Here is a 13,302-nt window from a genome sequence, read left to right as displayed (position 1 = left end):
CCAAGACAATGCGTCACAATAGCACCAAGTGTAGTAGGATCTGTTGGTGCGAGCAAAGATTTTGATAGAGGATAAGGATGTAGCCCATCACAACTTTTATTCAATAATCGATAATCTCCCATCGAATGCCCATCTCTTTTGACGACTCCAAATAACTCGAATCAGAATGAAAAGTTGATAAGTGAGCCATCCAACTAGCCATTTTAACAGGTTCAACGACCAAGTATTAAAGGAGAAACTCTCACCAGTACATGACGACACCACAAGAGATAAGGGTGATGCAAACCACAACCTCTTCACATGGAAACATTTCACCAACGCATGGGCAACTTTTTTATGAGTAATACCACAAAAGGGCACATTGTCTCAATCCCAATTCCACAACTGACAAGGTCCACCCAAGGGGGTAATATGCAGTGGCAATCCCGCCATACAACCTCCTTACACTGCGAGATAGACCAAGCCTTGCAAAGCAACTTCTAAGGCTCTAATAGTGCCCGCAGGGACAAAGGCGGGATTTTGCAGGCAAATGCTGCTGTATGAAAGCATACACCGACAAAGTATATTCCTTAAGAAGTCTTTTCTTTTCATTAAGGAATCACTACCACTACAAGAAAATCGTTCATTAATTAGCATCAGCAAAATGTCGATGCTAATGAGACAAAAACCGACGCAACAACCATTTTAACGCAGGCTCTGCGTCGGCGTCGGGGAGGACGTTAAAATGACCAAAACTAATATTTTGCGTCAACCATTTAGTCGCCGCAAATTTTTAGAGTCGGTTTACCCGACGCAATTCGCCCACAATAATAGCCAACGCAACTCGCCGGTAGCAACAACCGACATATATCATAATTATTAGCGTCAGTCGTATAGGCTAAGAACATGAAACGCTCAAGAATAGACAAACAAAGACTTAGGGTTTGTAGAGAGAACCTAAAATTGACATGCAAGGGAGAAAGACCCCTCCTTTCAGCAATCAGATCTCTGATTTTAAGAGAGGAGATGGAGATCTTCAAGAAAAAACCATCCTTTTTCGGATCAGAGCTCGCTAGAGTTGTCGCCGGGAATCGCCTCCAACGACATCAATTCACGGCGGAGCGAGGTGATTTCCACGCCTTTACTCGCCCCCTTATCCCGAAACTGCATTATTTCAGCCCAAAAATGCATTTGAGGCATTGAGAAAGCTAAAGGTGGAAGCATTATGGTGATTCTCATGGAGGAAGGTGGTGGTGGTGGTAGTGTTTCTCAGCTAGAAAAAGTAGTGGTGAAGCATGGTGGCAGTTTAGCTGGTGTTCTCAACCATGGAGGAAGAAGGGAGAAGAATGTTTATGGTGACATATCTAAATTTTTTATTGCACACATAATTAAATATGATTTATCAGATTTTATCCCCTTTTTTACATGGGTACGAAGGCGGAAACTATTAACTCATCAAATGACAGTTAAGATTGCAAGAAAGTAAGGGATAAAGTAGATGACGTGATAAGAAAAAAAGCTGGATGAAAAGCGAATGAATGAAAATGATTAACATGCTGGCTTATGGGGCTTCATTGCACTGGCCATTCAACTGGTTCGCCAAAGCAGCCCATGCCAAGCAAGAATCGCCTCCTAGTCGTAAAGCCTTCACTGAACTTTCTCCCAAGTCAATCGCTCTCTGTCTCAACCTCCTCCCTTCTTCTCCCTCCAACACCATCCTAACCACCCTCTCTATCTCCTTCCTTCCAACAACACCACCCTCACCCTCCATCCTCACACCGACCCCCAGTACTTCTGCCACCATCGCAGCATTCATCCTCTGCTCCGAATACAATGGCCATGCAATCATCGGCAGCCCGTATGCCACGCTTTCCAAAGTTGAGTTCCATCCACAATGCGACACAAACGCCCCTGTCGACGTGTTCCTCAAAACGCTCACTTGCGGAGCCCATGGCCCCACCACCATGCCCCTCCCCCTTGTCCTCTCGACAAACCCCTCCGGCAAACCCCACTGCACATGGCTCCCCACCCCACCAACATTGTATAACGTCGCGGAGCTAATGTCACTCGGTGCACGAACCACCCACAAGAATCTTTGCCCACTGAGTTCTAACCCCCACGCAAACTCGGTTTGTTGCTCCGCGCTTAGAACGCCCCTACTGCCCAGAGACACAAAAAGAACTGAACCAGTCGGTTGTTTATCAAGCCAAGTGAGGCACTCGGACCCGGTTTCTGTGATCGGCTCGGTTTCCTTGACGATCGGCCCGATTGGGTAAATCGGCGGAGTGTGTATGTTTCGGTAAAACGGATGCTCTCTCAAAGCGTTGAGCGTTACTGGTTCCAGATCCTGCCATGTGTTCATTATGATGCCGGCGGATTTGGACACACGTTTGAAGTGATAAAGGTACCACTTGTACTCGTCGTTGTTCCGATCCGTGGCTTGGTCTATCAAGTCTTGGGGTCGGATGGTCTGACAACCAGGGACCTGAACCGGTCCGGGGAGGTCGACGAGCTGTCCCTCCACCACATCACGGTCAAGCTGCGGGAGAAAGAGGGAGAAAGCGAGGAAGTGAGCGGAGGCGGTGGCAAAGGTGAAGATGGGAACGTTAGGGAGGCTTTCTTGAAAGTCAAGAGCTTGAGTGCAGAACACGTCGATGATGAGAGCTTGGGGCTTGGGGATGAGCTGGATGAGGAGTGTTTTAATGTGGGGCAAGTTTTCCTGAACGTTGAGAGAGAAGCGCGTGAGGACGCGGGTTTGCAGGGTGATGACGGCGGAGAGGTCGAGTGGTGGGAGGTGGACGATGTGGAGGTCCGGTGGGAGGTCGGCGGAGTTGATGAGGTTGTTTTGTGCCGGGGAGGCGTCGGTTGTGATGTAGAAGAAGGTGACTTGGAAGCCATGGTGGTTGACAAGGAGCTTCGCCAACTCCAAGTGCGGTGTGAGGATGCCGACGCCGAGGCTGGGGAGAAATGCAACGTGCGGTTTCGTGGATTCCGTCATGGTTATGTCGGTGAGCAACTCAGCAATCAAAGCAATTTGTGTGGTGAGTTGATTGGTGAGGTGAAGAATGAGTGGAAGAGATAAGGCATTGGTAAATAAATGGTACAGAAATTTAAAAAATATCTGATTCCAAAAAATTATTTATAAAATAGAATAGTTTTATATTTATTTTGTAAAAAATTTTAAGAAATTTGGAATTTTGACTATAGATGTGGATTTTTCTAAACCCACCATCACTTTGCCACTCGAGCAAAGCACCTCACTGAATTGAATTCGAGTTAATTTCTGAAAATTGAGGACATCATATTTATTTTTAATATTTTATTTTAGTCAAAAAATTGTAATAATAAAAAATCCGACCTGCCGGATTCGAACCAGCGACCTAAGGATATCTGAGGTAACACCACTACAGTTCTCCGCTCTACCAACTGAGCTAAGGTCGGGTTGTTGTTTTCATTCTTAATTTAGTATAATAACAACAAACTAAACCTGAGTTGGACCATCTATTGGTAAATAGCCTGTTCTTGGGGATCTTTTACTTTATTTTTTGTTTATTACGGTTTGATTCTATATCAAATTAAAGATAGATTATAAAAAAAATAAAAATTCACAAGATAGATTAGTGCTGGGTTAGGTGTCCGGTAGTTGGTAGATTTGATTCATTTTGTATTTGAAAAAAAAAGTAAAAATGTTGACCAAAAAATTAAATAAATAAATGAATATTTGGGAAAAATGATCTAAATTGAAATGTACCAACTAGATACAGAAATAAAAATGTAAAAATATAAAGAAAAAATATTTCTTTAGTTCTACTTACTAGACCATGATTGATTGATGTTATGTTTTATTTTTTTTAAATAAAAAAATTATTTTTTGTAATTCTAATCCAGATTTGGTAAATGTCAAAAGTCTTTTAAAGAAGGCTTAAAGGGTACAAAGGCCCCTGAAATTACAAAGGGAATCAAATCCAGGACCTAGAAAAATTTTGCATCAAATTGAGTCCCTAGAAAAAAAAATTTAATTCAATTAAGGCCAAATGTTGCCACCTCTCAATTTTGTCCTAGTCACCAATTTCACGTGGCATTTTTAATTTTTTTTAAATTCAAAAATTACAAAACTTTATTTTTTAATTCCAACTCATATTAGTTAAATTTTTCTAATAACCTTTAAATCCTAATGTTTCATCTTCATCCTCTTAACCCTCATCTCCAAACAGTCACGAGGTAACCAAACCAGAAAACACAAGGACTGTGAGCATGAAACACTACAGACTTTGAAGGCAGTAAATTGGGTTTGCAATCCATTCGTACATCAAACACTGAAAGCTACGGAAGTGCGCTGTCAACCCTAAGTAATCTTGAGCCCCAAATCTGGCGAGGTGATTGGTGGCTAGATCAAGTGGCTTCAGGCACGGTGCTGCAAAAATAAGGGTTCTCGTTTGGCTTCTGGGTTCGTTCTGCGAGAGAGGGTAAAGGACTCGTCGCCGTGCCGCCCAACCCAGATCTGACCCCTTCCATGCCTCACTGTCTCGATCCGTTTTTCCCTTTCATCCCTCAGCGGAGAAGATGATGTTGTAATCTGAGAGAGAGAGAGAGAGAGAGAGAGAGAGAGAGAGAGAGAGAGAGAGGATGAAGAGAGGAGCTTGAGGAGAGTGACGGAAGACGGAGACGCTGATTTTAGCTTGCCTTGTCTTCACCTTAGTTCTCTCTGATTCTTTTCGTTCATGAAGGAGTGTTTTTCTTTTGAAGTAGAGATGTAGAATTTGAGTGAGTAGAAATTGTGAATTTTATCACTGTCTAGTGTTTTTTAAATTTCTGGGTTTTGGGTTCGTGAAGAGGAAGAGGAAGGTGTTGAAGAAAATGATTATTTATGGGTTTGTTCATGATTTTTTATTAATTAGGGATTAATATTAATTTACAATTAACAGAACAAGCGGCAATACTCAGATTTAGGTTTTTGTTTAGATTAGGTTTATTAAGTTTTTTTTCCGCTGACATAAATGACTTGGAATTAAAATTTTATTTTTAATTAATTTTTCTAATTAAAAAAAATTAAAAAAGTCACGTGGAAAAGGTGACTGGGACAAAATTGAGGTCTGGCACACTTTGGCCTTAATTGAATTAAAAAAAAATTTCCAGGGACCCAATTTGATGCAAAATTTTTCTAGGTCCTGGATTTGATTCCTTTTGTAATTTCAGGGACCTTTGTACCCTTTAAGCCTTTAAAGAATGATTCTTAAGGATCAAATTTTTTACCTAAGTTTAAACAGCTACTTTTAACCCTTCCAATTGACATCCATTGGGTAAAGAGGGTTTGTCCTTGTAATATTACATTGTAGGAAAATCAAAACCCCATTATTTGCTTGCTGCCTTTGAGAATGGCATGAGAGCTAGATCCTTTCAACAATGATCTTTGCGCCTGCCTAAAGTATGGATGAAATACAGGTACGTTTGGCCAAGTTCATCTACATTATACCCTCTTTTAGTTGACAGTACATTCATCTTCTTGGTCATTATAATATTTTATTGTGAAACAATGTTTAGAAATGGAGAAGGGATGTTTGATTTAAGCACAGCTAGTGGTACTTCTCTAAGCATTACTAATTTTAGACTTTTCAGCTAAATTGAAGAGATAAATACCAATATCTTAGTATGAACACGATTTATTTAGATAAACAATCGACAAAAAAAAGATTAAACGAAAAATGTTCTCCCACAGTCTACCTAGAGGATAGTTTGTTTTGCTTTCTTGCGCCTCTATCCCTATTGGACTAGGCGGGGCCTGCTCATGATAGGACCCGCTCAGAGTTAGACCTTGGCTCGACTATAGGACGGTTAGGCGAGACCTCCATAGGGCGACCAACTCTCTGGACCGAGGATTTTTGAGGCCCAGGGGCCCAATTAATATAGCATTAGGATATTGGACCATCCCACTATAAAATGGAAGGTCATTCAGTGTAAAAAAAATCTTTCCATTATTATATTACACTCTTATTTTCTCATAACTTTGTCTACTAGGGTTTTGGATTAAGGTCCCTTCTTCATGTCAGATCTAGATCCAGAACATTGGCGCCGTCTGTGGGGATCAACTGAAAATATAACAAAAAAATGAAATTGCATTCTATGTTGCTTGACCAAAAGTACTATATTGTCAATACGAGTTCATGTAAACTTTATTTTCAGTGAAGCATGGGCACTAGAAACAACCAAGGGAACAAAGCAAAACAAACTACAAGGCTCCACAGGTAAAAAGTAGAAGCACTGCCTTACAAAAACTGAACAAAACAGAAACTAAGAAGCACATCAAGAACACGCGAAGATATGTCCGAATCACCAAATTTAGCAAGCGCATCAGCCTCCCGAAAAACATGCCCCAAATCACATGCGAGAAGCCAACAATAAAAAGATGAATCTGGGCAGTCAGGGAGCACAAGGGTGAGGCATTCAGATTTGGAATTGCATTGTTAAGTATCTTAGCACTTCAACACCTCCAAATTGAATCCAAAGCAAGTTGCATTAACCATTTAATAATTTCAAACTCTGCAAGTTGCATTAACCATTCCATAAAAGAAACCATCTCAGCATGAGGTATTAGTGTCCGCCACACAGCATTGCGAAGTTACAATCCCTGATCGTGAGATGGTAACTTATGTTAACGCAAACTAGCTGAATTTGAGGGAATTTGGATGGAGCAAGTTGGACTCATCTTCTACGAAGAAAACATAAATCCTTAAAGGCAATAAGGTTCCTTGTATCGGTCATCCAAATTCTTAATCTATTATTAATAGTCTTATGTATTAAAGAAAATCTACCAGAAACTTCCTTGAGAATGTCATTTATTTCTAAATATAATCGATCACATGAAAATGTACCAGTTTAATATGAGGAATATGAAAGTTTTTCATAATCCAATTTTATGCTTGTAGATGGAAAACTGTGTTGTATGTAGTGTAAATTCAAGACTTCACGACTCACTGACATTTTATCGGCAAATATTACAAAAGCTCAAGACATTACTAATGCATGTGCAGAATACAGACAAATGCTACTACAAAAACCACTATATCCTTGATGGTAAAATATCGATTGCTTGGACTCTGAATTGCGTGGTAGCATGTAGCGCACACTGTCATCGAGGACGACAATCCATTTAAACAAATTTCCCTTAGTAAAGGAAGCTAAAATTGAATTAGCAGAGGCCAACCACACAACGAAATATGAATAACAATCCAGATAATATATCTATAGATCATACGCCCAAAATAAATGTCAATAAATATTTAGGTAAACCTAGTATGAATCCCAGTTGTTTTGCATAAGCACTACATCTATTGTACTGATAAAATTATTGAAATTTCTAGTTCAGCAGAGACAACATAATTAAGGGGGTAAGTCTTTAGCTTACCCCAACAGATCTGATTCCTTCACACATATAGCCTCCTATATACAGTCTGTAGAGATGCCGCCTTTGGCATGCTTCTGAGAATGAACTTTACTAACGAACTGCTACTGCCCAAAGAGTGATAGCTACAACTCCAAAACTGCAGAATGGAAAAATTTACGCTCTACATTAAGAATCACATTAATGCATCAAGACAGTCGGTATGAAATGCGGCATTCTAACATGGAGTTTAGGATTGATATTCCTATCCAAATTTTAAAAATGGTGTGTATATGCTCAATATTTTAGTGGGCCAACCAGTTCAGTCACAAAACAAACAAACCAAATCACAAAATTATCACAGTGAACAAATCATCTTCGACAAACAGCTAAATAAACATTTATCAATCACATAGGTTCAGCAAGATTTGGCATAAACAAAATTCACTAAGTAGGGAAGATAAATTTTCAGGATTGCTGGCGTATGTTTGTAAAATTTGGGCATCAGTGAAGAGTGCAAGAATAAGAGAAAATGCTGCAGTTACTTATGGTTTTCTAAGCTGGTATGCCCTTTAGTCTTCATCTTCCCTGGTCACTGTCAATTTTTTTTCTAAATGCCCTCAAAAGTTCCCCTGACTTGTGTCTTTGTAGTCCTTTCTCATTGGGATTCAATTTCATAATTTGTCTCTTTCAAAATCCAATTTTATCTAAATAATTATTCTTTTTCATTACCTTCTACCCTTCCATACAAAGGAAGTCACTTAACAAAGTTTACTATCCTTAATAGGATTATCTCAATTTTATACATTAAATGGAATATTAGGCAGAAATTTTGTGAAAGCTTCCTGCTCAATGCGAACGAATGAACTTGTCCAACAACAACAAGATGTGGGGCCAGATACATGGATCATGGAATACCATAACTCTCTGTCATGTGTGTCTAGACTCTAGATCATAAATCCCAACACACACATGCATGACTTAATGTTTAACCTAGATTCACTCTTCTCATCCTCACAAGTCAAAATAAAATAGAGATTTCAAACTTGTTTGTATCTATGTCTATAATACACAAACACACAGACAGTAATGCTTCACAGTTTAACATCCAACCCCTTCCTTTTTCAAACTCAATAATGACAATGGCCATTTTTAAAACAATGACAGTAAGTCAGTAACCATACCATTTTAAAAATATTGAAGAGAAATAACAAAAGCTTTTTGACGAAAACGTGCAGCAAATGCAAAGCATCATTTATATTTATGTCCAAAACTGACACTGAAGTTATTATGAAGTATTAACACATGTAAACATTTAGGAAAAAGTTCTCCAAGAATTATACAGAACTTCTGAGTTTGATTTTGATTCACTGTCAAGTTTTTATTTAGTCATGTGTTGACACATCAATAGAAAACTCTTTAGATAGCTATGGGCATAGTCAAACTACTTTAATGTGATGTGAATGAATAGTTAGCTTGTAGTGTACACAAAAATTTAACAAAATTTAACCCTATAACTAAGCATTGATAAGAATATGCCTGAATGAGAGCATCCTTGACTACTTTGCACATAGCAAACATTGTTAATCCAATATTAAAAGCATCAATAATGATGATTAAAAGTTCAAATATAAATAATTACTTCGTAAAGAATAATCACAGACTAGCTTATTATGCATCAATATGACAACATGTATCCAACAGTTATAAATAAAGTTAGAAACTGAGTGATAACAAATACCTCTACACATTACTGGTTTGGAAATGCTTATTTGTTTCACCAAAATTCTTCAGGTGAAACCAGGGAAGTCCTTTGGTGGTTCAACCCATATGTTTTCATAAGGGTCTTGTTCTCCCCAGTCATGCCACTGCTTACGAGGATAGTATCGAAAGTCATCAAGGGAGAATGATATGCAGCGCTTCCCGTAAAAACGAACTTTAGAGAAGTAGACACTGTTCCTCATCATTCCAGGGAGCTCAGTCCTTGAATGAGAAGATAAGAAACTAGCAAAAAGAGTTGCTCCATCTAGTGTCCTCATCTCTTCCCATTCCATTAATGTCTGATCTAACTTAAAAATAATGGGGTTTTCACTAGAACATGTGTATATTACTATAACATCTCCCTCATGTTCTGTCATAAATTTCCCCTTCCACCAATTTTTGGCAAAAAAGTTCTCTGGGCACTTGGGTGGAGGTACTGACAGAACACTCCAAGTACGTTCAGATGGGTCAAACACGCCTAACCAACCTGTGAGACTCAGACAATAAAAGTGTCCATTGCAAAAGACAAGCTTATTCCATATGCTACTGACAAAAGGCAAGCGGTTTTGGAAATTAACGGTGGTCCATTCTGTTGCCCCCGGGTAACATGTGCTAATAGCCACAACAGTAGGACTAACATGCTTAACAGTAAACAGAACACAGTTAGGTGACGTTGGAGCACAAGAGAAGGCAACTATCTGGTATGTCATCTCAAATCTTGGCAGTTTGATAATATCCCGAGTAAAGGGATTAAAGAAGAAAACTCGGTGAGTTCGGGGACGGTAAAGAAGTAACCAACCATCTTTTGTATAACAAACTCTTGATCCACTCAACTCTGGCATCTGAAGTGAATAGGTCTTACGCTGCACAGGATCATAGAATTCATACAAGTCACCATATTTTGGAAAATACATTAGCCACGGCGATTGGTTTACCACACGCACAGCAGTGGCAACAGAATGCCACCTCTTGCAAACAACAGAAGCACGGACATTATCATCTAGGGCTAAGCGGGTCATGACTAACTCTAAGAGTTCAGCAGGGAGATCAGACCATGATTGCAGCTCCAAATTTTCATTTTTAACCTCTGTTCCTGATCTTCTGCTGTCAGCAATTGCATCACTTAACCTGAATAATTGGAGATATATGTAAGAGAGAAGTTGAACAAATTCACTTGAATACACTTAAGATGCAACAGCAAAAGGAAGAGACTAGAACTTTGTGAATTGAACAGGTCTTTATCCCAATAAATATGTACACCAATCTCACTTCTTATACCACTCAAGGACAGTAAACCATAAATAAGATAATCTATATCACGAGAAGTATATAACATAATAATACCATCATCAGTACGAATACTTTGAAAATTGACTATCTGGGTTTACAACTCTACATGAGCAAACCAAAACTAGTATAGTGAGAATTATAATCAAAAGAGTGTTAAACACTAGAAAAAGCATAGAAGTATTACTATTAATTATTTTCAAGTGGGTGACTGAATGAGTCCATCAAAATTGATTTCGAATGGAATTGAATTCGGTAAAAGTGAGTTAAACCCAAAGTTATTTATGTTTGGATCAAGGTTTTAGATCAGCCACAACATCATGATTTTGAAGGTCTACACGACCACATCACAACATCAAGGCTCGCGATGCAACCACAACCTAAAACCTCAGTCAGGATACATTTCGGAAAAAAAATTCATTTCTACCATAAAATTTTTCAGTTCACACAACCAATTCGCATAAAAAGTGAAAGCTACTGCTAGAAGCAGATAAATTCCAAATTCAACTCTGAAATCAGAATCAATTTTCCATCACAGAATGTGCTTGTGTGGGTAGAATCAAGTTCAAACCAGGTAAATCCACTTTTCAGTATTACAAATGTGATTCCAAACACAAACTGAAATTAAGAAAAATTATACCACAGGACTAAAATCAAACACAACATTAGATCATAAAAATGAAAATTAAACAAAGCAGACATCACAATCTTAAAATAAAAAACAATGCATCAGAGTTTGAAATGATCCATAAACCCTAGAGCAGTCACTATCATAAACCTAGTCCATTATTCAAATCCAGTCACAGACCAAACAAAAAAACACTAGTCCTATCAAAGATCCAGCATTTGAAAACAATTTTCACAAAATTCATACGAAAAATTGAACAAATTAGAAAAAGGACAAGTAAAATTCAGAGTTGGATTAGACTTAGACAGAACAGGAACTTACGATTTCAACTTCCTCCTCTTTTTCCCCGACATTATGCGGAACAGCGAAGTTGGTTTCTAGAGAGAGAGGGATTGATGAGAGAGAGAGGAAGAGGTGAGAAGGGTGTCAACACACAGAGAAGAATGAAAGAAGGCACTGGCACGTGGGTATGAAGAAGTGAGTGGCGGCACTGGCACGTGCGAGGCGGCTCTATCCACGAAAAACGTGTGGAGCCTTCCACCGAGACACGAGTCACACGAAGTCCACGTGAATGTCACGTGATCTAACCCCCACCTTGTTGTGTGGAACTCTTGGGCCTCATGGGATGTTGTCTCTTCTCTTGTCCTAAAATAAAATGGATGACTTGGGTTGGGTTAAACGAAAATCACAGCCCAAGTTTGAATCTTAAGAGAAGATGGAATTTGGAAGACAAGAAGGTGGAGGTGGTGGAATAGGCTCCACAAGCCTAAGTTTGATACGTCTCCATGTGAAAAAGATTCACAAGATTTATAGGGTTCTTGACAATCTTCATGAAAATACTCTAGGAAAATGTGGATGAACACACTCTACCTCACAAATCAATTTTCAAATTATGACTCAAAGTGAGGGAAAACTATGTACAAAGCTTCACCTTCATATAGGGCTGCCTATAAAAAAAACCTTCATACAGGGCTAGGAGAGCGGCGGCCATATAGCACAAAAATGGGCCAAGCCCATGCTCCAAACCTATCTACCCTCTCTCATGAACATTTTCTCCTTCTACCCTAATGGACCATTACTGAGATCAATACTAAACCGACATGAGCTGAAATTACAAGCTCAAAAACTCATATAAAATGCTGAATGAAAAACATGTGAAGCAAATCAAGAACCTCTAGTACTCAAATGCAAGGGGTATCAGGACCTTTGGAATCATTAACATAGGTAATGAAGGCAAATAGGTTAAGTATGAAGGAAGAAAATATATATCCTTCTTTGCCTTGGACATTATGGTAGGTCCAACAAGAGCCTCCAAACCATCCAAGTTATCCTATGTAGGATCCTCAAGTAAGCATGCATCATTCCCATATCTTCAAAAGGATTTGTCCTCGAATCAAATCCTACATCATCAAAGGGGAAAGACAAACATTAAAAAAAGCACTAACACCATTCTCATCAAGAGAGTTGAGCTTGTACGCATTATTATTGATGCGCTCTATGACTTAGAATGGTTCATATCTTCTATGACTATGATTAACTTTGGACTTCCTTTGAGTAAGGAACCTTTCCTTTCTCAAGTGAAGTCAAACTCAATCGTCGGGGTAAAAAATGTCATCCTTCCTCCTTTAATTAGCTACTCTAGCTTAGTGCTTCATTTTCTTTTCAATTTACTCGCTAACTTTTGCATGTAGTTGTTTTACATATTCTGCCCTATCAATGCCATGTTTATGAACCAAAGAAGCATCAATAGACAAAGACAAAATATAAAGAGGGGCGAGAGGATCAAAACCATAAGCAACCTCAAAAGATGTATGTCGAGTAGTAGAATTTCAACCTTATTATAAGCAAACTCGAGATGTGGTAAGCCCTCCTCCCAAGACTTAAGATTTTTTCTTTACAACAACTATAAAGAGGGTGGAAAGGGTGTTATTAATCACCTCTGTCTGGCCATCAATTTGAGGATGACAAGTGATAGAAAAGAGAAGTTTATCCTAAATTATGTCATAAAGTGTGCCAAAAATGGCTAAGGAAAGTTAGCATCTCTATCAAACACTATAAATATAGGAAGACCATGAAGCCTAACTATCTCTCTAAAGAACAAGTTCGCAATGTGTGAAGCATTGTCGACCTTCGTACAAGGTATATATAATCTGATAGAGATCGGTCAAACTCAGACAAAGACCATTAATAGGAGATCTAGTGACAAGGTTCATTACTAAAAGAATGAAGGAAACTTTGCAAGGATTAATTTTGTAGCTCAAGGGAAAAA

The 13,302-nt window shown here is 38.8% G+C and overlaps 2 protein-coding genes and 1 non-coding gene across 3 annotated transcripts; all 3 read right to left on the bottom strand.

Annotated features, from left to right (window-relative positions):
* Positions 1 to 1,318: 1,318 nt before the first annotated feature.
* Positions 1,319 to 3,056, bottom strand: LOC130717697 (UDP-glycosyltransferase 72B3-like). Its single transcript, XM_057568035.1, has one exon. The coding sequence runs from the start codon at positions 2,975 to 2,977 to the stop codon at positions 1,541 to 1,543; it is 1,437 nt and encodes a 478-aa protein (XP_057424018.1). The 5' UTR covers positions 2,978 to 3,056; the 3' UTR covers positions 1,319 to 1,540.
* Positions 3,057 to 3,331: 275 nt separating this feature from the next.
* On the bottom strand, positions 3,332 to 3,420 carry TRNAY-GUA (transfer RNA tyrosine (anticodon GUA)). The gene is given in 2 exon segments: positions 3,332 to 3,367; positions 3,384 to 3,420. It is a non-coding gene; the product is annotated as a tRNA-Tyr (tRNA).
* Positions 3,421 to 7,194: 3,774 nt separating this feature from the next.
* On the bottom strand, positions 7,195 to 11,497 carry LOC130717771 (F-box/kelch-repeat protein At1g57790-like). The gene is made up of 3 exons (XM_057568131.1): positions 11,355 to 11,497; positions 9,099 to 10,246; positions 7,195 to 7,517 (listed from the first exon to the last, which is right to left on the bottom strand). Exons 1-2 carry the CDS (start codon positions 11,384 to 11,386, stop codon positions 9,148 to 9,150), a joined length of 1,131 nt encoding a protein of 376 aa, XP_057424114.1. The 5' UTR covers positions 11,387 to 11,497; the 3' UTR covers positions 7,195 to 7,517; positions 9,099 to 9,147.
* Positions 11,498 to 13,302: the final 1,805 nt, after the last annotated feature.

Source organism: Lotus japonicus, chromosome 5, assembly GCF_012489685.1.
Source record: "Lotus japonicus ecotype B-129 chromosome 5, LjGifu_v1.2".
Taxonomy (NCBI): Eukaryota; Viridiplantae; Streptophyta; class Magnoliopsida; order Fabales; family Fabaceae; genus Lotus; species Lotus japonicus.
The sequence above is the reverse complement of the archived record's forward strand: the minus strand, read 5'-3'. Positions and strand labels throughout refer to the sequence as shown.

Bases quoted from the DNA above. Each gene is read 5' to 3' on its own strand.
- LOC130717697 (XM_057568035.1), bottom strand. From the start codon at position 2,977: ATGACGGAATCCACGAAACCGCACGTTGCATTTCTCCCCAGCCTCGGC.
- LOC130717771 (XM_057568131.1), bottom strand. From the start codon at position 11,386: ATGTCGGGGAAAAAGAGGAGGAAGTTGAAATC. The intron at 10,247-11,354 runs GTAAGTTCCTGT...CCAATTATTCAG, and splicing joins AAGAGGAGGAAGTTGAAATC to GTTAAGTGATGCAATTGCTG.